This window comes from Liolophura sinensis, chromosome 6 (genome assembly GCF_032854445.1).
Source record: "Liolophura sinensis isolate JHLJ2023 chromosome 6, CUHK_Ljap_v2, whole genome shotgun sequence".
In the NCBI taxonomy this organism is placed as follows: Eukaryota; Metazoa; Mollusca; class Polyplacophora; order Chitonida; family Chitonidae; genus Liolophura; species Liolophura sinensis.
This window is the reverse complement of record NC_088300.1, coordinates 50,334,620-50,361,943: the sequence shown is the minus strand read 5'-3', so window position 1 is coordinate 50,361,943 and position 27,324 is coordinate 50,334,620. Positions and strand designations below refer to the sequence as shown.

The 27,324-nt window shown below is 38.9% G+C and overlaps 1 protein-coding gene across 1 annotated transcript; it reads right to left on the bottom strand.

Moving 5' to 3' along the window:
* On the bottom strand, positions 1-23,341 carry LOC135467301 (ferric-chelate reductase 1-like). The gene is made up of 14 exons (XM_064745069.1): positions 23,336-23,341; positions 13,754-13,919; positions 11,684-11,832; positions 9,704-9,795; positions 8,351-8,450; positions 7,446-7,649; positions 6,790-6,885; positions 4,657-4,843; positions 4,105-4,221; positions 3,374-3,489; positions 2,704-2,790; positions 1,682-1,838; positions 808-948; positions 1-158 (listed from the first exon to the last, which is right to left on the bottom strand). The coding sequence occupies exons 1-14, from the start codon at positions 23,339-23,341 to the stop codon at positions 1-3; spliced, it is 1,776 nt and encodes a 591-aa protein (XP_064601139.1).
* Positions 23,342-27,324: the final 3,983 nt, after the last annotated feature.

Here is a 27,324-nt window from a genome sequence, read left to right as displayed (position 1 = left end):
TCAGAACAGTAGTATAGCACACAGTCCGGCCACAGTTATTCCCGTGATGTTTAATATATACAGGAGCAGGATAACATTTGCCACACGGTTGGTCTTCTCGGCAGATTTCTCCTCAATCTTGACGTTGTACGATACTTCATAGTCAGCGGCGGAGCTCTCTGTGGAAAGACCAGTCACATGCTTCTTTAAAAAAATTAGTGGATCGATTCAGGCGAGTAGCCTGTTCTTCACAGACGACATGTCATTGGTTGGTATGGTTCAGATGGGTCTCATGACATACACGTCAAACTCGATGTGTTCGTAAAAATAACGGTCGCTGATGATACATGGCTGATGAAGTTATGTCACAATATCTTTATGCTAATCAAAATGTCCAGTAAAACTCAAATCACAAATTCCATGAAGTTTACTATGAAGTAAAGGTCTTCTTATTTATTTATTTATTTATTCATTTATGTATTTATTGTATCTCATTGATATTAAACACCATAGTCAACAATTTTTCATTTATACCACGGCGGCCTATATTACGGGTAAAGGAAAACGGAAATGTCCGCTTGGTAAACCTTGCACCGACCATTGAGAAGTTACGGAAAACTGCTCAATGGTCGGTGCTGGTCTTATATAGTGCTAAAATCAATACTTCAAGCAAGCCCTAGCTAACACTAAAAAAAGTCAACTGACAATTTCTCCACATCTATCATACAACCTTACACTAGAGCTATAAACCATACGCTCAATGTGCGGTATAGTACTGACTGAATGTAATATGGCGCCAGGCATAGGAATGCTGAAAACTGTGCTTACTTTTAGATTGACGTGACCTAATCTCCATAACGATCTCCCAGAATAACTGAGTGACAACCCAAACCAGAAAGACAATAAACCCAAATTTCCTCATGGCATCAGGAAAAAGAGGCACCTGAAAGGCGAAGTATATCTCCGCAGCTGAAAGAGAAAGATACCAAAATATTGTAAAGAGCTGTCAACCCACACAGGACCAAGGAAGTCAGAGAAACAAACAACCAGAGCAAGGCAAATTCCTGGTGGGCGGTCTGGGGGGGGGGGGGGGAGCCCTCAGGAAAAAAATGGTTTTGTGTATTTTTTACTGTACTTTGGAAGTTTTTGCTGGCAAGTATACACGCTGTTATTTATGCGAGATGAAAATAGCATACAAAATTATGAAACACTGGGGGTCCCCCCCCCCCTACACACACACACAAAAGAACGTGAGATTTAATACACTCACTTTGAGAACGTGATTTTTTAATTAAAAAACGTGAGACTAGCTTAAAAAACGTGAGAGTTGAGAGGTTAGAACCTTTCTGCTTTTGAATGTGTCCTCACTCAGATATGTATCTCGACGGGAATCAGATTAAACAAAAACTGGATATACATGTAAAAGCTGCTTCTATCTAGATAAACTATACATTAAGATTGCTGCTTCTCTTTGTGATACACATATCCAATACACATATCGAGTACGCATATCACTGATTGTGATACGACGGCGGCAAATATTATGGTGAGAGGAAACCATCCGGGGGTTGCTGACAGACCTTAATTCCCACGTGCTGCCAGAGAGGAAAATCATGCTATACCACGTGGATATGTTAAGCGGTATCTGATTTGTGTGGGATAGACAGTCCTTTTTGATGGTGATGGCAGACTATTGGCTTACCGGTAGCCGCGTGAGTGAGTTTACCCAGAGTCCGATGAAGCCAGTTGAAGACGGGTCGCATTTTTGAGGTGGGCGAGGGTCTGATAAGACCACCTAATGCCTGCAGAACTGTGGCCGCCATGATGGCTATCCCAAGGTAAGCGTGAACGGTCACATACTGGCCAGGAAAATACACAAAACATTGTCTGGATTAAAACGTATTTATTACCTCCGTCAAAAGAGATTACGTTTTTTTGCCGGTGCTTATAAAAAAAATGCCTCTTCGTCTGTCTGTTTGTCTGTCAACAACTTCATGGAAGTTCACTCTGAGAGTGGCTCTTTGTAATAACTTATTCCTGTCAAGAAGATATTGGAAAATCTCATTTAAAAGGGAACATCCCTAAACTGATGTTGTGAATGAGAATAATGACAATAACTTACTTTAATAACATATTTGTTACATATTTCGTTATTACAAATTACGTTCCAGATGTTAACGCAATTAGTAATAAAACGCAATAACAGAAAAGAGTTCCGTATTCAGAGTGTTTATGGTGGTAGGGGTCTGTACGTTACTAGTATTTATGTATGTGCATACACAGTTGTAACAAAACCCTATAATCTAGGAAGATTGGTAAGAAACCGAATTTCAGCGGTCGCGTCGTGCCAGCTATCACAGTCTTCGATGTTCTGGTTTAATTCACAATGTTGTACTCTTGCGTGAGGGTTTACGATATGTACTGTGAATGTTCATCATAGACAGGTTAACGGACAGATATGATAAATACGAAAATTATGACGAAAACTGCATTTCAGAACATATTACGTTACAGACGCTAACATTGTAATAATTTTTAGCTTGTTGCTTTTGTTAGAAATTATTACAATTTGCAACTCTAAGAGTGACAATATGTAATGATTGTTACATTTTGCAACACTAAGGGTGGTTTAATTGCAAGTGAATAAAAAAAATGACGAAAACTGCATTTAAGAACATATGTGTTAGTTACTGACATTTGGCAATAACAATACAATGCACTCACCTCGCTCCAGCCCCCTAGTTTGACGAATATCAAAATAAAGCTCACAGAGGTAAAGACAGCGGCCAGACCAACAAGCCACCTGTGAAACTGAATGTAAATGCACACCCATTAACTGCGTGTACCAAGGAAAGGTTCAAAGTAAACAACGTCGATTATACTATAAAGGCGCACACAGAGTATTATAAAATAATAACTTACAACAGCTCTATGCTAGTTGTTTTTTACGAACATAAAAGGGTCTCACACCGATGGAATTGCTTGAAGTGTTGTTCTCACACTACCCGATTAGGCCATTACTGGCGAACTCTCCCGTTTTTGACCAATGCAAAATGGCAATGAACCGGGCGTAAACACTCGGCATCGCTACTGGCCGTGGCTTTAACTCACGCATGTTTGTCGTGTACCTGTCGAATGGCAGTGATTTACTCTACGCAACAGAATGCTGGTTTTCATAAGCAAAAATTGTGGAATAAATCGTTAAACACCTATCAAATACACTAATCAGTTGGACACATGTATGCAAGTGGCACATGTTTCCTCACCATTAACGCATCAAAATAGGAACTTCGGGTTCCAAGAATTAAAAAGGTGAGATATAAAACCTGTATGCAGGTCTGTGTTGTTTTATTTATTTATATTTTTTTGCACTAAAACATATATTGCTGGTCACCTGAAACCATCTCTTCTGACCACGGGCCATTTTAGCCCCAATGCCTTGTCTGTAATGGCGAGCGACGACTGTTCCCAGGCCAACAAGCAGCATCCAGGCGATCACAGTTAAACAACCTGGGAAAGATGAGAACGTACAAAGCATGCGATCACTTAAACTTAGAAATAATAAGAGGTTTGTACAGGTTGTGTGGAATCTAGATTGGATTGTCACAAGAAATGTACTGAGGAGAGTATATATTTCAAAAAGGCTTAAACTTGGCAAGACCAACTGGCTCTAGATTTTGGTTTGTTGATTTCCGTTTTTCCGGGAGGGTGTTGCAGCAACCGGATGGGCGTTGTGCTCCCAAGCTTTGACCAGTTTCCTCTGACCATAATGCTGGCCGCCATCGTATAAGTGATATTTTTGAGTACGGCGTAATCCAGAGACATATTGCTAACACTGTGCTTATTGTATGTACAACATGCACGGTGTCTGAAAGTTTTGAAGATCATTGTTCGAGAGGCGAAAGGCACACAGCCTTTTATCGGAAATTAGCATCGCTGTGTCGTCTGGTTTGGTTTCCTTACAGTGGACTGTGAATATCATATGGATAACTGTAGCTTAAAGTCACTTTACCAATATTGTGAATATGGATGACGTCAAATAGTCCCTTGGTCATATATATCCTAGGACATTAACAATTCCCTGACTTCCGGATTGTTTACTTTTAAGGTGTTGGTGACGCTTACCGTGAGCTTGTAGCCATTTAGACATGATACTGCCTCTGTACACCGTAGTTGAGGAGAGGCTGACTCTGTCGCCTGTTACCAGGGGCAACTCTATGTGCTTACCCATCACGTCCGTGTCTGTTCAAGTACATTATAACATGCGCACATGTAACACCTTCAAAAATCTACATTCATCTCTGAAGTCATATTTTCTTTAGAAAACTTGCTGTGACCACATAGGCTTTGCTATACTTGGCAATACAGACTTTTCCAGCTAATCTTTTATATAAATTGTAAACAGGTCGGTGTTTCTTTCATGCAACTGCAATGTCTAGTCACCTGTCAAGTGAAAAGCAGTATGGAGCGATTCAAATTCGAAATTATCTATCATTTGACGAATCTCTTCACCATAACTACTAATCTTGTAAATGGACATTGATAGTTGCAATTTTCTTCAACAAATTTATACGAAAAAGACCTGTCTCTTATTTTAAACCTGTTTATTTTCACCATTAGATACTTTGAGTTAACTTTATTGTTAATATTGTGATGTTGATACTTTTAAATGCATACCTGCGAAAGTGTATCCCCAGGCCAGGAAAAGGTACCAGTCCTTGGAGAGGTCAAACGTCTGGGTGATTGGTGTGGGCGGATCCGAAGTATAATTGACAGACACTAAAGGGGGCATGACTATTGGCCGAGCGAACCGACAGTAGATATACCCGTCCTTCTGTACTGTGGTCATGTTGACTACCCCAACCTGTATAATGCACAACCCATCTCATACTTAGGATACGTGGCATCGAAACCACAACTGAAGAAATGTTTTACTACCAAAATGCCAAGAACAAAGATATTTCAAAATAACAACTTGTAATTAAAAAAAAATGTAACAAAATATCTGGAGCATATCTTTTAGTCTTCTTGTATGCTCAAACAAAGACCCATTTCAAATACATGTCGATGTAATGACTAAGAAATAGGTTGCCAAGATACTAACGTGTACTCATGAATTTTTTGTGAATGAAAATCACTAGGCCCGCTTAACCCATGGCTGAAACTTCTGCGAACGGAAATCGCTAGCACACCCTTAACCCTGGGCTAGGACCAGTTTAAGCATTCGTGTTTAGGAGCATCCACGTGATGTACGACAGAGATACCTGGATTCTTTTTGACCCTGAAAATTACTCACGAACTATACGAGTTTGAAAGGACGTGGTATGGAAAGACGGAGAATCGGCCCCAAAGAGGTACGATAAGAAAGTGCAAATTTCAAAATCTCAGCACAATTCTGTAAACTTTCGAATCGAAAGTATAAAACTTGATCAACGCACCCATATAACTTATATGACCATAAAAGAGACGGTTGCTTAAAAATAAGAAAAATATTTTTACTTTCAAGTGTATTTGTAGGTGGTGTCAAAGTCTTTTTTTGTGATTAAGATTTGTCTTCATATGTAAAACATAAACTTTATAATGTGATCTGTTTGGTCATATTTTGGCAAGTTTAAAATCCGTATTTCTGCCATAGTTTTGCCAGTCATTCATCACAGTACAGTGAACTTATGTTTGGACTAGGCTAATAAGAAAAGACGGTCGCTGTCAGTTCAAGTCCACCTCATACTGGCTTCCTCTTCGACCGAACATGGGAAGGCCTGTCGGCAACCTGCGGATGATCGTGGGTTTCCCCCGGGCTCTGCCCGGTTTCCTCCCACCATAATTCTTGCCGCCGTCGTATATGTGAAATATTCTTGAGTACGGCGTAAAACACCAATCAAATAAATAAATAAATTATAAACACTGCATGTGGTCTTGAACGGCCTGTCATATACAAACGATGTACTGTGCTTATGTACCACAGAAAACACATTAAAAATCTTCTCCCTTCAAAGCTATTTAGTAGAGCAAGAAGTGAAAATGGCACACCTGTATTTCACACACCGGCGGGATCTGTTCTATGTCAGGTTTAATCCTTTTGTCAATATAAATGACAACGATAATTTGAGGATTATGTTGGAATAGCTTGTTATTATGTTAAAGTAATGTACTGCTAGTTTGCATCTAATCCCTTTTTCATTTTGACATGGAAACGATGCTGTAGCCATTATGTCCTGGACATAAATATATTTTCAACACAAAAAAAGAAGAAAAAGAACCGAAGTCACTGCGGAGAACAGGTTGCACCTCTAGTAAGTTTTCGAATCTTTGTGCTTCTTTTTTCTTTCTTTGGAAGCATACTTTTGTGTGAGTAAAGATATGGGCCGCTTTGTGTTAAATAAGTCGTACTTAACAATTTTTCCGTCATGTGTCGACGAGGAGCCATTTTTTATGTGTGTACATATACCGTGTCTCCTTGTGTCCCCTTCCGAATCCATGTCGCCAAAGTGCTGCCGCCAGTGAAGTATGCCGAAGACACCGGACACCCAAGTCTGAACTGGATTTCATGCCAAGAATATTGACTGTCTTCTCTGCATCACTGAAAACTGTTGACTGATTTTATGTCACATTTTGCCAGCTTTATTTACTGTTGATGTATTACTAGTATTCCCTATATATTCCTAAATGGGTCTTGCGATTATCGTATTGGAACGCTCTTAAAGCATGAATACGACTGCTATAGGCCTACGAATGTGGAACGAAGATAGTTCCTGAGCACAAGACTAGGAGGAGTATCCACAGCACCGGAATTAGCCCGATATGACTTACCGTATACTGTCTATCATTGTACAAAGCCGGGTTATAGCCTCTCTGTACCGTGACTCTCAAGTCCTGGGCTGTACAACTCAGAGTCTCGTCATCACCCTGAATCAAACACACAGGAGTCAATGTTTCAGAGTTTTGTCGACTTAGTTATTTTCATTTTACCTTACCCCATGACAAAGATGGATTACTTGGATGAGTCATGGGAAACGCTTGATCTTGTCTATGAAGAAACGGTTTCTTGACAAATGACAATGCCATGAACACTTAACCAGGAGTTACCAAAGCACATATACTACATGTGCTGTCACAAGCCCGCACGTCATCATTATCTCCCCTTATACACTGACACTAGTTTTGCTTTACTACTTGCCCAGTGCACATACATGTTTGCTAAAATACTGCTGTAGGGCAGTTTGTTTAGGAAGTGTCCACCTTTGTGCAAAAACTAAAACTATATTATTATTATTATTATTATTATATATATATATATATATATATATATATATATATATATATATATATATATATATATATATATATATATATATATTGGTGCGTCATTTCAACAACAGCATCTAACCATAACAAAGACAGGTGTGGAAAAGATTCATTCAAGACAGCATGTTTCGTGTTACATTCCACGTTCAAGAAAGTCGTACCATAAGTTTGTCGTCAGAAAATCCCACGGAAACGTATCCTTCCGCCTTGGCCATCATCTCGAAGTGAACATAATCGTCATGAGTGTGGAATGACACGGCAGCCAGGCAGTCGTCACCCATACAATGTCTTGGGAATAGGACACAACCTTTGGTCTTACCACATGTACCCACAAAGTCTATATCCGGGTGCATCTGGTTGTGCATCTGGTCAAAAAAAAGCTGTTTGAGTTCGGATATCAATAGGTCCAACTGTTCTAAAGTGCATTAGCTAATATTGGAAATAAAGTCATATTTTATATTTAAGATTTTAGCCAAACTCATATTTTATATTTAAGACTTTAGCCAAACTCAGTACCTAATGCAGTTGTCCAAAGTAAGTATAACCTCAGCAGATTTAGTTTATATTATATGTACTGTTACGCATTTATTTCTGGACTAAGAACAAAACTGAGGGCTTGACTTTTAAAGTTAAATCTGGTAGTGAGCCTTAAAACAGTTTTGAACAACCGAGTCTAGAGCTTGAAGAGACATTTCCACCAGTAAAGTCAGCAATTAACCAAAACATCTTCTGGCTAAACATTATAGGGTATCATCCACAACAGTCGTGAAATTACAATCACTTGATATAAATTAAACCCAAGAAATGTTAATCATAACCTGCTAACTACAAAAACCATGCGCGAAACATTATATTTGGGTTTAATTCATAGAACTTCTGCTGAGAATTTGGTACTATCTTCAGCTGTAGAAAGATAATTATGTAATGTGTGAGAAACATAGCCTTGCTGCGTCATCTATAATTCCAGAGAAAGAGCTGCCATATGTGAAAGGCGATCACAACCAGTCATATGTCCTTCAAGAAAAATAAACTTTAGCGGAAGAACGTTTTTTAAAACTTTCATTACCTTCTCCAGATCTCCAAGGTTGGCTGTTCCGGAAGTGTCAACCAGCACGTCGGATTTCTCGTCACCCCAAAACTCCGCAAAGGTAGTCAGAATTGTCGCACTACAACAATACAGAGACGTCCGGAGCAAACATTACTTTTTAGCGCTTTACTTTTGGCACAAAGATGTATAATTTTGAGCAGATCGATAATCGTTTACATAGACCTTTAAGTGAGAAGACAGCACTTTATATATCCCACAGTTTCAAAAGCGCACCCTTTTATTTTTGTGAAGTCAAATGAAGAGGTTCAAAGTAATCAAAAACGTTCAAATTGGAGAAAATCAAAAGCGTCACCAGTTGTCAATTTTAACCAATTAGGTGTGAGTTTCCGTTGTGACGTCAGGCGATGCTTGGTTTGATTTTTCTTCATTAAGGCTGAAGAGTGACTATAGGGTATGAGTTTCTCAAATGCGGAGTATGTCCTAAGGCCTCATATGAATTCCAGGTTAAAAGTTAATTTATTGTTACCGCGCACGTAGGACAAAAATGACGTGTCCGTTATGTAATTACATTAAAGAGAAGAAAATTTATAAACATGACAATTTAGGCTGAAAAGAACACAATTTTTTCTATCTGGTGGTACCTGCTGCATAATTTTGCGATTTATCCTCGCCATACATGTAAAGCCTGAATACGGCAAAGCTGGCATAAATCGCTGAGTCCATCGCGCCCTCCATCTTTAACACCCTATAACTTATGCTTGGGGTGTGTTGCCTCTCAGCCAGTGAGAGTCGTTAAAACTGACGGCTTGTTCGTGTAAACTCGGAACCTACGTCCAACATTCCGGTTTCCCGATCGTCAAGCGGAAAACGAACTGTACTGTTCGCTACCTTCTAGGAAGTTCTACCGGAAATGTACCAACTGCACTTCGGCGGTTTCCGACGGCAGGACTAGTTCTTAGGCCAAATGGAGTCGCCCACAGCGGATGTTGGCGCGGACTTTATTTATAATTTATCACCTTGAGGTACATATTAGAATTTTTATGGCATGCACCGTCGAGGAAAAGCATACACTTTTCAATGGTATTTGACTGATATTTAAATCTTCTTCTCCTTTGACGTTTACATTAACCAACAATTACATTAACGTTTACACTAACCAACATAAAGCCTACAAATTTTGTACATTTTTTCAGACATCTGAATATTTCTACTTATAAAATATAGGTTCCCTTTTACGTTTTTGTACAGCAAGAAAGCATGATTTGTATGCGTTTAAACTGTAGTCGTTTTATTCGCCTTGTGCTAAACAGTGTATCGTGAAACGGATTCCTGTACGTTGTGCATCCCTGCCCATGTGAGTGACAGACTTACGTGAAGACGAGGTCTCCTACCGGAACATCCGGGGCTTTCCAGGTTAATGTGAGGTTCCCTTTGTCCACGGCATCTTTATGGGTTAACATATTCTGGTAGGGAAACAGGCATGGAAATGATGAAACCGTCATTGTCTTGTGGAAAATTTGTGGTCATATTAAAGCCTTTAATATTGTATTTAATATTTTATTTTAAATAAACACTTATATAAGCCAGTCAATTGGAGTTCCGCTATAGAGGCACATGGCATATTGGTTCAATCTCGTCCTTGGACATCGAATTTGTCCTCTCTCCCATTTTTCGTGGGGCCATGCATGGTGAAAATAACCGGGTGACTGCGCTCAAGGAGTCGATAGCGCAGTCTAACGCTCGTCTTTTGCCAGTATAGTGTGTAAGTCTGTCAGAGGCATGTTAAAACTTTGTCAGTAACTTGAGTAAGTTTGGTGGTTTATCCTCCGGTTTTCCCCACTATAAAACTTACCGGCATCACATAACCGAAAAATTCTTGGACCGGGCGTTAAAGAAAAATCAAATAAATAAATAAATGAAATTAAAGGTATCATGAATTGACATCATGAACGTTACTACTCTATTTTTAACGTATTAAAATATCTAATTGTTACCTCCGGTTGCCTTGCCTTCTAGGGCCGTTTTAATTACGTGTTCATTTTGCACAAAACAGTGCTAACAAGCATGCTGCACAACTTTTGGCACAGGTTACTGTTTATGGCTGTGAAGAATGTAGGTGTAAACAGGGGTTTGGTTGTTTTTCCTGTGTACTTTAAACTATTCTGATCTGTTAATTGACGCATTTGTGTAGTGGGAAAGATCATAGTGGAGACTTTTAACCTGTGGCGTGATATTTATATGAGCTTTACAGGAGTTCACCATTTTCACATACATAAATCAACCATTTTAAGGTTACACATGCGCAATTCGGGCAATTGGGTCCAAGATTTGTCTCCGAGGTGAAGAGTGAAGGAGCACTGATTGGGTAATACTGCCATACAGACATTTTAGGTTGTTGATGTACTATAAATTTCTGCACTGTTAGTTTGCACCTAGTTAAAATATATCATTATACATTTTGTCTGTTTTTGGGTAGAACTGAAAACTTTTTTGCCAGTGTTACCTCCTACCCCATTGGAGGTTACCAAGGTAATAAAATGCTATGACTTCACTTCCAGCAGCCACAGCCCAAAAAATGGTGGTCATGCTGGGTTGATATGTTGTAGAGAAAAGCGCAAGCTCTATGTGGTAGTATGGTATTGTTTCACGGGAAAGTTAGGGCATATATATTTTTGAGGTGGAAGTTGACAAATTTAACACATAAACAGTGAGGAATATTAATGTGCTAGAGTAACCTTAAAGCCATAATTAAGGACATGTTAAAAACAAATTTATCAACAGGTATGTAGTAAGAGGTAAGTAACAGGAGTGAAGGAATAACTGTGGATAATGGCTACGTGGGCAATATTTCAGCAATGTCGTGCCCTATAATGTAACAACAGGTAAGTAACAAGAGTAAAGGAATAACTGTGGATAATGGCTACGTGGGCAATATTTCAGCAATGTCGTGTCCCATAATGTAACAAGAGGTAGGTAACAAGAGTGAAGGAATAATTGTGGATAATGGCCACGTGGGCAATATTTCAGCAATGTCGTGTCCCATAATGTAACAAGAGGTAAGTAACAAGAGTAAAGGAATAACTGTGGATAATGGCCACGTGGACAATATTTCAGCAATGTCGTGTCCTATAAGGGAACAAGAGGTAAGTAACAAGGGTGAAGGAATAATTGTGGATAATAGCCACGTGGGCAATATTTTAGCAATATCGTAAACAGCGATGCCCAGCCTGGAAAAGTTGTTCCTGTAAAGTCGCTGGAGTGGAAACACTTCAAATCATCAAACAGCTCACACTGATTATGCCTGAATCAACACACTATTGGTCGACTTACACAATTTCTACCAGGACTTACATGGAGTTCACCGAAACAACTCAGTGTTTTTAGGTATTCATCAGGGAAGTCCGTAAAAGTTCCCATGATAGTCTCGGTATCCCCCTTCACACGATGGGCACGGATCTGAAAGCCTTTAAAAGTCTTTTCCGCACTGCCCTCGATGAACACTGAAACACATCAAGATCAGCATATGTCATGCATGGGTTGGGAGATTCCGTATTGGAGAAACGACGAGCAACAGCCGATTCTTGAAAAAGAATCAATAAGGAGTGAAGCGCCGCGTCGATTTTTTTAAGGAATCAACGGTTCCGACTACGATTAAGGTCAGTGACTCGTTCCCATATGATTAATCATATGGGAAAGTAAATCTGAATTCACTGAAACTTACATATAGTAGATTATACAATTTCTGTCGCATTGACATAACCAGGCCTCGAGATATCCAAAATGTTCGTAATCAGAACGCCACAGATTAGAACCACCAGTTCACCTTAGTACAAATTGTGTTTTGCTGTTCATATTTGTGTCTAAGAGTATTGACGACGTCTCCCACTGGCACTCCCATTGGGTGTATTTGAAATGAAGGCGAAGAACGAAACGGTTAGAAACGGTGAAAATAAATTTCACATTGATCAGAAACGAATGGACCCTACATATATAACATTCTTATGATCGGCTAGACAAACTAGTGACGTCACAACAATCATTTCAAGTCGTCTACAAGGGAAAGGTTGTACAGTCCTCCCGGATAACTCAGTGGAATAGTGAAATAATTTAAAGCATTGTGTCTGTGGGTTCGAATCCCTCTCAACAGTGCACCAGTGGAAGCCGCACTTAGATGGTACAAATCGTCGCCTTTCACCACTCTAACCACAAACTCACAAGTGTGGATTTTTGAAAATGATCAACTGAGCTGACAATAGCGTGACGTCAGCAAACGTTTAAATCTAGGCACCTTTCCCAATACCCGTCTATTCTTGAAAAAGAAGCGATAGGTAAAACAAAAGATTAACGTCACAACAACCTTTTAAAGTCGTCTAAAAGGAAAAATTTTTACGGCCTTCCCAAATAGCTCAGTGGGATATTAGAATGTTTTTCAAGCCTTATGTTTGTCGGTTCGAATCCCGCTGCTGCCATACACCAAATAAAGGTGGTACAAGTCGTCACCCTTCACCACTCAAACCAAGTGTGGGTTCTTTAAAAATAATCAACTGCCCAGACAATAGCGTGACGCCACAGCAAACAACTAATTTTAGAGCATCAGCTACGAAAAAAGACAACACTAGATAAACTTATACATGTATCGACAAAATATTCTACACAAACTTTAAAAAAAACGGACCTTTTCATTTTTGTGATGTCGTATAACCGAGTTATCATAGTTTAATGTAAGTAAAAACCCTGACAAACGAAAGGGCCATCATGTTAAGAACTTCAACCAGATAGGCGCAAGTTATTTCTGTATTCTTATACCAAGCGATTCATGTATTTCCACTGTGGTGTCATGTGATCCCTGTTGTGCTCTATAGGCACATAGACTGAAAGAGCATATAAGGTACGAGAATTTCTATACTATGGTCTATCTCATGGTGTCGTACCAATTCGAGTTACAAATATTCGTTTAAGTCCGTTTCCACCTATCCACAACTAAGGTTATATTATTTCTTGTCTTTATTGTTAACAGAGAGGTGATACGTAGCTCGTTAAGCAGAAGACGCCATCACTGGTAACACGGTATTACTCACTGAAATCTCCTTATCATTTTACTTTAATAGTGTAGATATGTGTTAGTGAAAATACTTGCAGAGAAAAAAAAAACAATTACTTCGCGCTAAAGCACAGTGAGTCTTATAAAGATGTCATTAATTGACTTGTTTTACGCCACACTCAGTACTTTTCAATTATACGATGGCAGTCTACATAATGGAGTGGAGAAAACTGGAACCTTTGGCAAAAACTTGGCGAACTTCTTCCCATGTGACGTACAGGTAGGCCTCACCAGCGTCTTCAACTACTTAATATCAGACAATACCACGAACAGTGAGTACATTGGATCGATTGTAAATTCCCCAATTCTATTTGCCTTACCGGTGATCTCTTGCGAAGGAGTATACGTTTCTGAGGACAGCCTAATGGTGAAAGGACAAGTAGTGCTCATTTTCTCAGCCAGGTCGTGTTTAGGGAACATCGTCAGACAGGTACCACTCGGAGCACCCTCTGAAAACGACTGGACAACTACAAGGTAAAAAAAAAGCTATGGTTCAAGTATAGTTCAAATTAGTTCAGGTAGCGGTATTCAGGTAAATCACGTAGCAAAATAATGTAATTCTGATTTATAGTTAAAATGCACATACAGCAACTGTAAATCGAATGATGAAAATTCAGCCTGCCTGGCTAAGCACAAATATGTCACGGAGAACTCGTTATATTTTCGACTCAATATAGACATCGATAATAATGACTCATTTTGCTAATCTAATTTCCATTGGGAAGTTGAGGGTAGCTAATCTGACGCACGAAACTAATAATTATAATAATTGTGCCGGACTCATTTTGTTAAACAAATTAAGTCAATTCAATAAACCACTACTTCCAATCCCACACAATGAAGAGAAAGGATCCTAGCAGATTTACAGGCGAGGGTTAAGCCTGTAATCCAGTGGCTGAAACAATCCGTATATAGTGTGACATAAAATATTGTTCGAATTAAAATTTAGTCTTAAACCAAGACTTTGAACCACTCATGTTAAACACTTAATTGAAAACAATTTTTAAACAACCGAATGGAAATAATCAAAATAATAATTTAAAAATACATATCAGTAATATTTTTAATTGCTACATAATGTTTATCTCGATGCCAAAATTACATTTTTGTAATGAAGGAAATTCCCACTTGAAAATACAAAATATTTTCGAACGATGTGTGTCAGGCCAGAAGTATATTTACCTGATGCAAATAGGGTGAAAAAGTCATACTTATAATATTGTCTATTTCAGTTAATATACAAATGTGAAATCTAAAGAAAAATGAGTAGTTCTGGTTTAAAGGTAAAGAAGAATTATATGCAAAACATTCGTAGATGTAGATATACACTGGTTACAGCTATAGCCTGAAGTAATTACAAAGATTGTTACCTGTTTAAACAGGATATGACAAGGTGAGCGTGAACGAAACAAACCGACTAAGATATCGCCCTACACTGCATGTTTGTCAAGTTTGCCTGCGCTCTGATCGCTGATGTCAATATTTAAACGTCAAACAGTACATCTATAGTCTATTTCTTTCTTTATATAGTGCCCTATACTCAACATGCCTGTGAAATCAGTCAAACGCAATACAAAATTGCCTTTAGTTAGTGACACGTAACGACACAAGCTGTACAGATGGGATGTGTTGGAAGTCTATATTATTACATTGAAATGAAGTTAGAACACTATTGCTAATTCATAATGCTAAAGTCCACAAGCTCAGTTTCCATGACAAGAACCCATTGCCGTGACGTCATAATTATTCAAAATACAGTGGCATGCTGAATATTGGGCGGAGTTCAACGTGTTTTGACGGAGGGCGACAGCGGTTACCTAAACTGCTACCGATTTAACTGTAAACCCTGTTGCTGACACTGCCATATTGAAATTGTTCACACATCTGTGTATGACATAACCCGAATAAAGGGATTTGTTTTATCTTTTTAAATGTTATACTACTAGTATTGTAGTATAAGATCTCACGGCGGTGTGGATTTAGAGATGCATGTTGGGGTGAAGTCGTGTAGCCCATTCGCCGAGAGTGTAGTGTAGGGTGTGTTACTGCGTGCAGTTTGTACTAACCGCGTGTTGGTGTAGTTATTGTGAAACAAATTGCTCTCCACGCCCATTCCACTGCATGCAACTTGCCTTTGAATAATTATGGTGTTACCGGAGGTAATGGGTTCTTCGTGTCGGAACTAAGCTTATGGAGTTTAACGTTATGAATTAGAAAAAAGTATTCTAACTGCATTTTCCTTGAATTAATATGAGCCTGTCATTGTGTAGAGCTTGGACTGTTTCGTGTCACTGGCTGAAGGCAATTTTGGTAGCGAGTTAGCTGATTTTACAAACAGCTGAATATAGGCGACTCGCTGAAAGAAATAGACTATAAATTTATAAGCTTGACATCTCATGCAATTTCAGCCTTTCAGGATTAAATGCTTTTGTATTACGTCAATGTGTACTGTTATTTGCATATGCATGGATCATCTAACTCATTCTTTGCTACTGAAGCGTAGGTAATTTGTCCACTCTTTACCTGCAAATTGATAACAATGACGTCGTTGCACATGGTAGATATGTTCTACGGTAACGTCTTCGTTTTAAAGACTTCCCAGGGTCTTCTTTCATTTCATTTGCATATGGATGTATGCTTGGGATTTTGCGTCATATTTAACCGTCATATGACGATGATGAGTCATTAGGTGTGTTGTTTCTTTTGTTATCTGCGCTAAATTGTAGAGAACGTCTCATACGGTTCGTAGTAAAGTATCAATTCTAAAAGGAATTATAAATCCTCCCTTGTTCACCAGGATCAATTCCCCGGGATCAGCTAAACAGCATCTGGATTGACGTGATTTACGCCTCTCAATAACCCCTGTTATGAGAGCATGTATACTTTCCAGCATCTTCATGACACTCCGTTTTGTATACATAGAAGTCGAGTACAGACTGACTTATTTTGTCGCAGGAATTGAGGACACTGTTGCTCGGCCATAAAAATGGTGTTTTCCTTTAGGTAATCAGGTTTCCCTCCATCCATAAACCTGACAGGTGTTTCTTCTTGCCATAAAGATGGCGCTTTCTTTATTTTTAAAAATCATCAGAGTTTCCTTCACCCATAAACCTGACCGCGGTTTCCTCCTGCCATAAAGATGGTGTTTTCCTTTACTCAGGTAAGCAGGCTTCCCTCCATCCATAAACCTGAAAGGTGTTTCTTCTGCCGTCGTATAAGTGAAATATTCTTGAGTACGGCGTAAAACACCAATCAAAGAAATAAATAAATCTTACCATAAAGATGGCGGTTCCTTTATTTTTAAAGGTCATTGGGGTTTTCTGCACCCATTAACCTGACCGCGGTTTCCTCCTGCCATAAAGATGGTGTTTCCTTTACTTTTAATGTTTCGTATCGTTCATGATAGAATCTGTATCGGCTGTTCAACACACATCTGCGCGATCCATATTTAAATGCATTCCTTAAGTATTTGGAAGGCTGTCGTTTGTCATATACGTTGAAGTCCTTAGAAAACAAGGGTTGATATGCCACAGTCGAGAGTAAGTAATTGTAAACACCTGCATGAAGGAAGCTATGTTTTGAGAAGGAGTGAAAAAGTTTGCTGTTGCACTACTAGCACACCGCTTATGGCACGCTGAAAAATTATATCGCTATTTAACTATTGAAGCGTTCTTGGCTATGACGACAGTTCCAAATATCAAAATCGTCACAACCAAGGTCTCTCGGGTAAGATTAACCACACAGCATTTCAGGACCATTCGAAGATCGTACAGGAAGGCACAGGAATGGTTTATCCCGTGAGTAAAAAAAAATACCTCCAAAACCCAGCCCTTGTCAGTGTCAGTATGTTGCCGACTGTTATAATGTTCTCCCACACTAATGTTTGGATTGTACACTACCGAATACACAACACCAAATGCGCATTCAAACTCTCAGGTTTGTATACTTATACACACTTTTATGTCGGTTACAACACAAAATTCACATTTATTCTTTGTAAATGGAGCCACATATCTCAAGAGATGAAGAGAGAGGTCTTGAGCCATGCGTGCTATAGAATAGGATTTAACCTACATTTTACAATGCTGCCTTGTTTCTCCGTATAAGGAATAACCGTAAATAATCGCGACGTTTATCCATGGAGCTAAATAAAATATACACAGATCCTGTTTAGAAAAGAACTACTGTTGACAGGGTTTACAAGCTAAAGTGACAAACCTAAAGTATTCGCAATTTTAAAATCCAGTATTGTTAATAATGGCAATGCATCCCCAAGAGAGCAAATGGGCAGTCTTGTAAAATAACTAGGCCTCAAGTCATCTAGACAAGTAGTGAGTCATAGATTACACTGTGTTCTTCATCCATCATGGAAAGGCCTCCAAAATTTTTTTGGAAAGATTGAAAGATGAGAATTGGTAGAAGTTGCACTTACAGTCCAGTTTCACGACTTACTCAAACTTAAAGGTAAAGACAACAACAAGTTGTACATGTATACATAATCAGATCTGCCAGCTGCGTTCGAAAGAAGTAAGATGAGAAATGCAACTTTCTTTGGCATAATTTGATCCTTCAACAGAATTTATTTCCATATTAAATAAATTGCCCTGTACACTTCAGTGCATGTGTACGAGACATAAGTAAGGTCAGTAATGATCCATGTTTCCACTGGGAAGTAGTCACACCTGGAAAGAACACATCAGATAACGACTATCAGTCGATGAAGAAAACGGATACAATCTTAGACGTGAACCTGTGAAACAGGCGCATCGTCAACTCGCCTCATGCACAAGACTATATATATATATATATATATATATATATATATATATATATGTATTAAATGTGATGACAACACACCACTTCGAGTAATTCTGGGCCAGTGATCTCTAACAAATAGCACTTACCATCACTTACTTTTGTTGCACCTAATTCTGCTTACGCCATGGTGCAAGCGGACGGACAAAACCCTCACTGAGGTAAATTGGCAAGCGACTCGATTTCACCGTTTGCCAACTATCACACGGTCGCCACTTCTGGCAGCACATGCAAGAGCAAGCTCAATCCGTATATGGTAGACTGGAGGAAGGCAAGTGATCTTCAAGGGCCTTCATTTAAGACTACCTAAACTGCCGTGCGAAATCAGGTCACTGTTTAATTATTAATTCATCGAGAACAGTAAAGATAAAGGTCGTCCTTTACGTCGTTTGTTGTTGTAGTTATTCTACGCCACCAAATACAAGACTGAATAACTGTATGTCATCGTACAACCGTTTCGGGAAATCATGGACAGTGCAGGAGAAAGCATTATGTGAAATACCATAAACCCAGTCCAGTTCTCATCTAAGTTCAAGTAAAGCAATAGATCTAACATTTATTACTAAACGACAAAACGGTGTTGTCATTTAAACGCTTCTAGCGAGAAAACTATTAATCGTAGCTCAGATCCGTTGCATATTACTGAAAGAGCATGTTCCCCATTTCTCCCATAGTTCTCGAGTTACAGGTTGAAATTACGTAACAAAATTTTAGTCTTTTGACTATATCTCAAAACGTTACAAAGATGTGCAAAAAATAAAAGCAGATTCAGAATCAGCCAATACACTAGAATACACTTTAAAAAATTGAAATTTTAAAACTTTTTGTGACGTCACTACTTCGACCAATGGCGAGCTTCCACAGTTTTTACCAGAAGTCAACGATTTTCTCAAACCTAATATAACTATCAACGGTCTAGCTGTATATCAAAACAATCGGTTCCGTAGTTCCTGAGAGGAAGATCTTTAAACGATTTCATATAAAATCCAATATGTCCGCCAAACCACATAACAAAAATCAGGCTCTGTGGTGCACAACTTCAGCCACCAGGGAATAACACTGCAAAATTTCACGTCAATCGGTCAAGCGGTCTAGGCTGTAGGCTAGACACAAAATCGAATAAATAATAATAATAACAGTCCAAACGGAAACAATAGGTGTCCCGCAGGACTACCTGCGTAGACCCCTAAAAAAATATCATTAGAGAGTTCCAATTGGAAATTCTCTGATATGACATTTTATGCCAGGGTTTTGTCAAGATAATTAAATCAAGGACTTTGAATAGATTAAGAGGCTGTAAAAATGACATTGTGCCTTAAGTAACGTATCAAGATCAATAGCTTAGATAAAAAAAGGAAAACACAGCAATGAGTCAAGTCATGTGACTAAAACGCCATTGGCCTATCTTTGCAGAGAGGAATAAATATTACAACGGACTACATGGATCTTTTGTGTGCGATGGAATAACTTTCATAATTTGCACACATATCTCCACTCAGTCGACAAACTGATTTTTTCACATTCAGTGTCATCTATATATTTTACCTGAACCGGTCGCTACACTTCCAACTCTCCCAAAAGAGTATAAATACCTCGTACTAAAACGAACAATTGCAATGTTGATGAAGACGGCATCACTGTTTTAGAGAACTTAAAATTTATTTATATAATAATTAAGAGCATAGGTTGATCAAGGCAAACGGAATTCATGTTACACAATAAGTAGATTACATAAATGGAAGCCTCACGTTAAAAAAAAGAAAAAGTAGTTCCTGAAGTACACATACTGGTGAAACATTGCTGGACAGGAACAAAAACTTTTTGAACGAAGCGTTTACTTGCCTGGTGGTTCAGAGAACACAAGTATAAACAAACCAAGTAGATGTCTGACTTGAGCCATGTCTCGGACTTTCCTGGTCGGTATTTATGAACTGTAGCTTGGTGATGGTCGAATTATTCGCTGTACACTTGTAACTGATCTGGTAGGTTGGTGATGAATACACAGGCTATGTGCAGTACTGACTGACGCGCAGGAAAAGCTGAACGTCACTGCTTGTATAACAGTGCGTATTTGACCTCGGTTCTGGTGTCTGCACAAATGAATCACATGCCTTTATTGTATGCAGTGGTGGAAAAAAATAATGAAAAAGAGATAAAGTGGTTGAGATCAATTTATATTTGATATGAAATTGAATGTTTGAGGATATTCGCATGAACGTACACATTTGATTTAAGCCTTTATCCATTATTGCAGGATAATTTCAGGCATATCTGGACAGTTAGTTTGACGTTGGGTTAACCATCAAACCTGGATTGAATCCCTTGGCCCAGGGGATTTACAGATCCATGCACTACGCCTAGTCCACACCACATATATTAAAGTTAAGCCAGTATTTAAATCAAAGAACTAACCCAGACATAAATTTAATGCATGCCTGTATCTATGTTGCACAACTTATAGTCTAAACCATATGAAACCAGGTAGTACACAAGCACTGTAGCGCCTGAAAACGATGAGTTTTACCCCGATCTGGACCTCATTGTGGTCTCCCATTAGTCTAATCCATTCGGGACTAGGTGAAACACCAGATATGTAGCGTCAAACCAAAAACGATGTGTTTTGCTGCGATTTTGGAAATCTTGGAGTACACTCTGTGCTATTAGTCTAGAGCATTTGGGGCCAGGTGGTACACTAGCACTGTAGCGATTCTGGATATTTTAGTGTACACTCTGTTCCATTAGTCTAGAGCATTTGGGACCAGGTGGTACACAAGCACTGTAGCGCCTGAGAACGATGAGTTTTACCCCGATCTGGACCTCAGTGTGGCCTCCCATTAGTCTAATCCATTTTGGGACAAGGTGAAACACCAGATATGTAGCGTCAAACCAAAAACGATGTGTTTGCTGCAATTTTGGAAATCTTAGTGTACACCCTGTGCCATAAGTATAGAGCATTTGGGACCAGGTGGTACACTAGCACTGTAGCGTTGAACCGAAAACGATGTGTTTTTATGCGGTTTTGGATATTTTAGTGTACACTCTGTTCCATTAGTCTAGAGCATTTGGGACCAGGTGGTACACAAGCACTGTAGCTTTGAACCGAAAATGATGTGTTTTGCTTCGATTTTGGATATTTTAGTGTACACACTGTTCCATCAGTCTAGAGCATTTGGGACGAGGTGGTACACAAGCACTGTGTTACAGTATACACATAGTCTAAACCATTTTTGGGATCACTACGCCCAGCCTATACTACTGTAACAGACCGAGTTTTTTCTAGGCTGGTGTCGGCTGTTTTTTCCCAATGATATAACCCACACTCTGTGGCTGCATAAAGTGTCAGTTATATAATTTGACCATGAACATATGTTTATGAACATAAAGCACATAACACACGATTCTTGACACGCGTTATGTTAGAGTCGTCTTCTCAACAACGCGTTTAGGGTCGAGTCTATTTTGGGGTCTAATATAAAACTCAGTGGCTCAGTTAGTTAGCGCTATAGCGCAGCGTAATGACCCAGGAGCCTCTGACCAATGCGGTCGCTGTGAGTTCAAGTCCAGCTCATGATGGCTTCCTCTCCGGCCGTAAGTGGGAAGGTATGTCGGCAATCTGCGGATGGTCGTGGGTTTTCCCCGGGCTCTGCCGGGTTTCGTCCCATCATAATGCTGGCCGCCGTCGTATAAGTGAAATATTCTTGAGTACGGCGTAAAACACCAATCAAATAAATAAATAAATAAATGAAACTCAATGCCCCGCTATGTTTTAAATCACTGTGTCAAGGTTTTTATATTTATTTATATTTAAGGCCAAAACGGTTTCCTCACTCGTATAATTTACGAAAAGAGCGACAGTTTCAATTTTAACGTCGTAAATTATTCTTACTTGGTATAGCAATATACCGAAGGGTCCTGCATATGGCGCATACATATCTCCTGCTATAGAATCTCTCAGATCCTGTGTGTTATGTGACGATTTTAATCAGCCTCACAAATTATTACTGAACGTCACAAATTATTACACACAAAAACTAGTGTGTCAAGGTTATTCTATCAAACGCCTCAACTCTATTAAGTTTCTTACGTTTTACAATGGGTATATTTGTAAGTAAATATGGACAGAGCGTTATGAATCTCTAAATATATAGCCGAGAAGCAAGGTGCACGATCTGAATACTCTTTCGCCTAAAACATTCCTTGCGTCCTTCCAACATATTTGAAAACTGTTAACTGTTTCTCTTTGTCCGATCCCTTCCTAATTTCGTACTTTATATAATTTCTTAGTTCTTTGGTGGTTTGTTTTAAACGTCCTTATGGAAAGTGACCTTGCGATCATTGACCTGGAACGCCTGGTATACGCATGTCTGTTTCGACGCATGGATTATTCCTAAGTCCGTTCATGCATGAGGTTATGTTTAGGTCTTTACTTAGGTATTCTATAATACAACACGTAATCATCCTGACCAGGACTCACATTGTGTTAAGTTAGCATACGTGAGTTATTATAGCCGTGATAGGGTAAGATTCTACATGCTCATGCGTCATCCAGGTTTAATTACATAGTCTGTTTGAAAAGTTGTTGTCATGGGGTTTACACAGAGGGATAATTTGCCTTCATCTTGTACACACAAACATTTATCGAATCGGGCTCACATGTCAAATTCATGTATATAGACAAGATGACTAATCACAGTGAGAAAAGAAGGGCGGCATGTGGAGTATTGGCGGAAACTTTAGAAGCCAGTCTAGGCCGAGCCGTATAAGGTTACGAGAACGCATTGATTTTCCTCACTATTAATGCAGTAATTGAATTTCAACCTCAAAATATATATGTACCCTAACTTTCGCGTGGTACAAAGCCATACCACTACATGCAACTTGCACTTTTCTCTACAACATATCAAAAAATCAATCTAACATGACCACCATTTTTTGAGCTGTTGTTGCTGGAAGTGAAGTCATAGCATTTTGTTACCTTGGTAACCTCCAGTGGGGTAGGAGGTAACAGGGACAAAACAGTTTTCAGTTGGCTAAAATTTGACCAGCTCTCTCCAGCTGCACTGAAGTTGAAGAAATGTTAATCTTACCTCCATTAGTACCTGAAGAGATGACTTGTTCCAAAAATATGTTTTTATTATTGTTGCACACAAACAACACATTTAAACAAATTTCATCAAATACACGAAGCAGATCAACTTTCAGACCTATTTTAGGAACCATCAATAGCATATTTAGTCTTTTTTAAAATGACTTTGCATGTAACAAAATGGCAATACATAATACACAGTGCAAAGCTTCAGTAATGCTCATATGTAGATGTTTTAGAATAATGGGATAAAATAACTTTTATAACAATAAAGGCTGGTTATAAATTAACGAGCACAGCGGAAGACTAGATTATAAAATTTCTGCTTTCTACCTCTGGTTCACCGAGTGCAACACTTTCATCAAGGGAGGTAATCCATAAAGAAGATTCGTAAAAGGAACGAAAAAAAAAAATGTTTACCAGAGATTAAATTCAGCCATCGTTTAGATGTTATGACAATGTTGATCATCAAAGTACTAAACCTAAAGTTGTGAAAAAGAAACGTGAACCATGACATTAGGAATAATGGTCCTGTACAGAATAACCTGACATCCAACTACAAGAAAAAACATCTGAGTCCGTCGTCTTGAAATTTGATTCTGAAACACGCATCGCTCAGGCCCGTAAAGGAAGGAAGACAGTAGAGCTTTTCTCCGTTTTTAAATCAAATCGTCATCTGACAGCATGGTAACTCACTTAAAAGCATCGAACTTAAAGTACAGAATTGTCAGTGAAAACGTAAGAAGTACATGCCACCTCGAGTTCGAGGGTTATCCGCCGTCTTGAACAAATCTGTTTCACTTTCAAACTATGAGGTCGTCAGGACTATGGCCACACACACATGTGTCACATACTAAAAGTTTTCGACGTAACACTACGCTTAACGAAAACAATGTTAGCTCGCGATAACAATTAATTATGTACAACTGTTCATGTAAACTTTAACAATCAAATCTTCCCAACACTTACCTCGTACTATTTCTCAGCAACTGCTAGCTTTAATTGCATCATGACCTGGTGCCATTACGCAGACTAAAGAGATTGCCTACTAGACAGAATATCTGCGAGGTCCAATAATCACGTGAATGTTGCACAGCGATTGGCCAACGATGTGGACACGAAAGGCTTGAGGAATGGGAAAATGAGTTAAAAAATATAGGCGCAATTAAGGTTGGCCTAAATACAATTAGTCGTTATTAAATACATACATGTAAGTTACTTTACAAGATGTAAATCTTTTCACTACGTACTCAACCTCAGGCAATCAAGATACCGACCAGTATGTGACATTTACCGTTACAACGCTCACAAATAGCGCAGTCGCATTCGACAATCTTTAGCGACATAAAATTAAAAGGATAATAAATGAAAGCGAGTATCCAAATATATCAATGCATAATCGTTACATACAAATCCCAACAAAACAATGAAGAAAAATCGCAAAAGCAAGCTGATATTTGAGCATAACACAAGGTCTATTTCGTTAAGCGCAAGGACACAGCGTGCCTGGGTGAAACTACTTCTGGTAATTTCTGCATATTTTTTTTTCTGGGCTTCTTTCGATTCTCACCAACAGACCCATAAAAAAATGTATGCCCTAAGTTTGGCGTGGCACAATGCCACACTACCACATGCAGCTTTCACTTTTCCCTAAAACACATCCAAAAATCAACCTAGCATGAACCTCATTTATTTGAGCTGTGGTTGCTGGGAGTGAAGTCATAGCATTTTGTTACCTTGGTAACCTCCATGGGGGTAAGAAATAACACTGGCAAAAAAGTTTTCAGTTGTATCCAAAAGAGACAAATGTGGATATGTCTTAACTAGGTGCAAACTAACAGTGCAGATAGCCACTGTGCATAAACAACCCAAAATGTCTATATGGCAGAAAGTATTACCCAAACAGTACTCCTTCATTCTTCAGTTCTTGGACCCAATCCCTTGAATTGCGCATGTGTAACCATAAGTCATAGCAGAAAAGAACAGGACCCCCATCAGCGCTGCAAGCAAATTTCTCGTGAAACGCGACTAAGAATGAGCTCTGGCACAGAAACTCGTGGATGGCACTTGGTGGGAAAATATAGGCGCTGAGAGGAACGTCCACTCGTGACTTTGTGCCATGATGGCAGAATGAGCCTCAGTTGCTTATTTTATGATGATTTTATAATTCCGGATATTCTCACTCTCTTATTCTGTAACTAAACTGAAAATGACAGCGCAAAAAATATACATGTATTATAACATTTTGTACCACATCAGATTTATCATGTGAAAAGTCACCTATGCGTTTCGTTTTTGGTAATACGAAATTTTGTTCTCGATGGAGGCATATCAAATTTTTTGACAGCGTCGCTGATAATGCTCTACAGCATGAGAATAATGTCTTCCAAAATCAGAGCGAAAGAAAAGAAACTATAGCGCTACAATTTGAAAACTACACAAGATATAGTCTTCATACAAAAAACGTAATATATTTAAAATATCTTTAAAACTATTGAAGTGCTTCAATATTTAATGATACTTTCAAGTATATGTCTTAGCTCCTGTCAGTCCGCTCGGGAAGCCCTACAGGGTAATATGGTTTAGCTTTGACCAACGTCAAGTATGAATGTAGGGCCAAAAAAATTAACTACTTATAATGCGCTAAAGCGTTCAAGGTAAGGACACAATTTGCAGCAAAGACCTTGACCCTGCCAAATTGTTCCCCCTTCAATCGATGAGATTCGCCGGTTTATGTATGCCCTGTTGTCACTCCCAGGAATCTCAGAGTGTTCTCGGTTCGGACAACATTCCGTTCAGCTGATAAAACAAATCATATAATATTTTGTGTAAAACCAGAACTAAAATGCGCGGTACACAGACTGTTTACAAAAACATTTTAGCGATTAACATAAACTAGCTCGGGGAAGATTGAATCAAGTTTAACTCTAAGCACGCTCTCGCTGTCTAACCTCTAGTGGTATTCGTGGAACTGAAAACAACACAAATCAGTGTATCTGTACTGTAAGTATACCATATGATATAATCTTAATAGCTGCATGGCGATAAAAAATTTGCTAAAAAAATAATAATGTAATAATTATTACATTATGTGTAACCTTGCCTTGGCACATTCAGCCCAGTATGTAACATGTGTTACATTATAGGTAGGCCTGACGTGTATATGCTTCAGAACATTGCACCAAGGTGCTCATAGTGTAACACATCAGCACTTGGAATGTATTTTCAAAATCGTGAGTTGCTCCCTTCCTCTGATCTGATCAGGGACAACTCGCTGGGAAGATTTGAAAACATTACTTTATATTAAAAAACTGGCTTATTTTCTATCTACCTTTATTCTCATAACCTAGATTTAATGAAGTAAATGAAAGCTTGTAAGCACAAAAGTTTCCAAAATAAACCTGTCTGGACTACATGTTTACGCGTTTAAGCAATTTCCAATTTCAATACCTTGTGTAACAAACCAGAGACAGACTCCAGTATACCCTTTACTATGTATGTATGTATGTATGTATGCTTGGGGTCAATTAAATGTCGTACTTAACAATTTTTCTGTAATATGACTGCGAGCAGTCATTAAGTGTGTGTATGTATACTGTGTCTTATTGTGGCAGGGCGAGTCTATACAGCTAAAGTGCTGCCGCCACTAAAGTGTCACGCCAAAGACACTAGGCATGACACCCCACCCAGTCACATTATATTGACACCAGACCAACCAATCATCTTTCCTTGCTCTAACCTCTCTGTCTCACGACTTCAAATAAATGACTATGGCTTAACACCACATCAGCAAAATACATCGGCGAAACACCTTAGATGACTGAGCCATCGCGAACCCGGCCAATGTTTAATCTAAAATCTCATATTTGGAAGAAATCGTGCAGTGAAATGAGCATCTGCGTCGACCAGGGAGCAGGGCGTATTTCACTGAGAAGAGTGCGCGACTCTTAAAGTCAGTGACCAGCAAAAGCTCTATCAGTAAATCAAGAA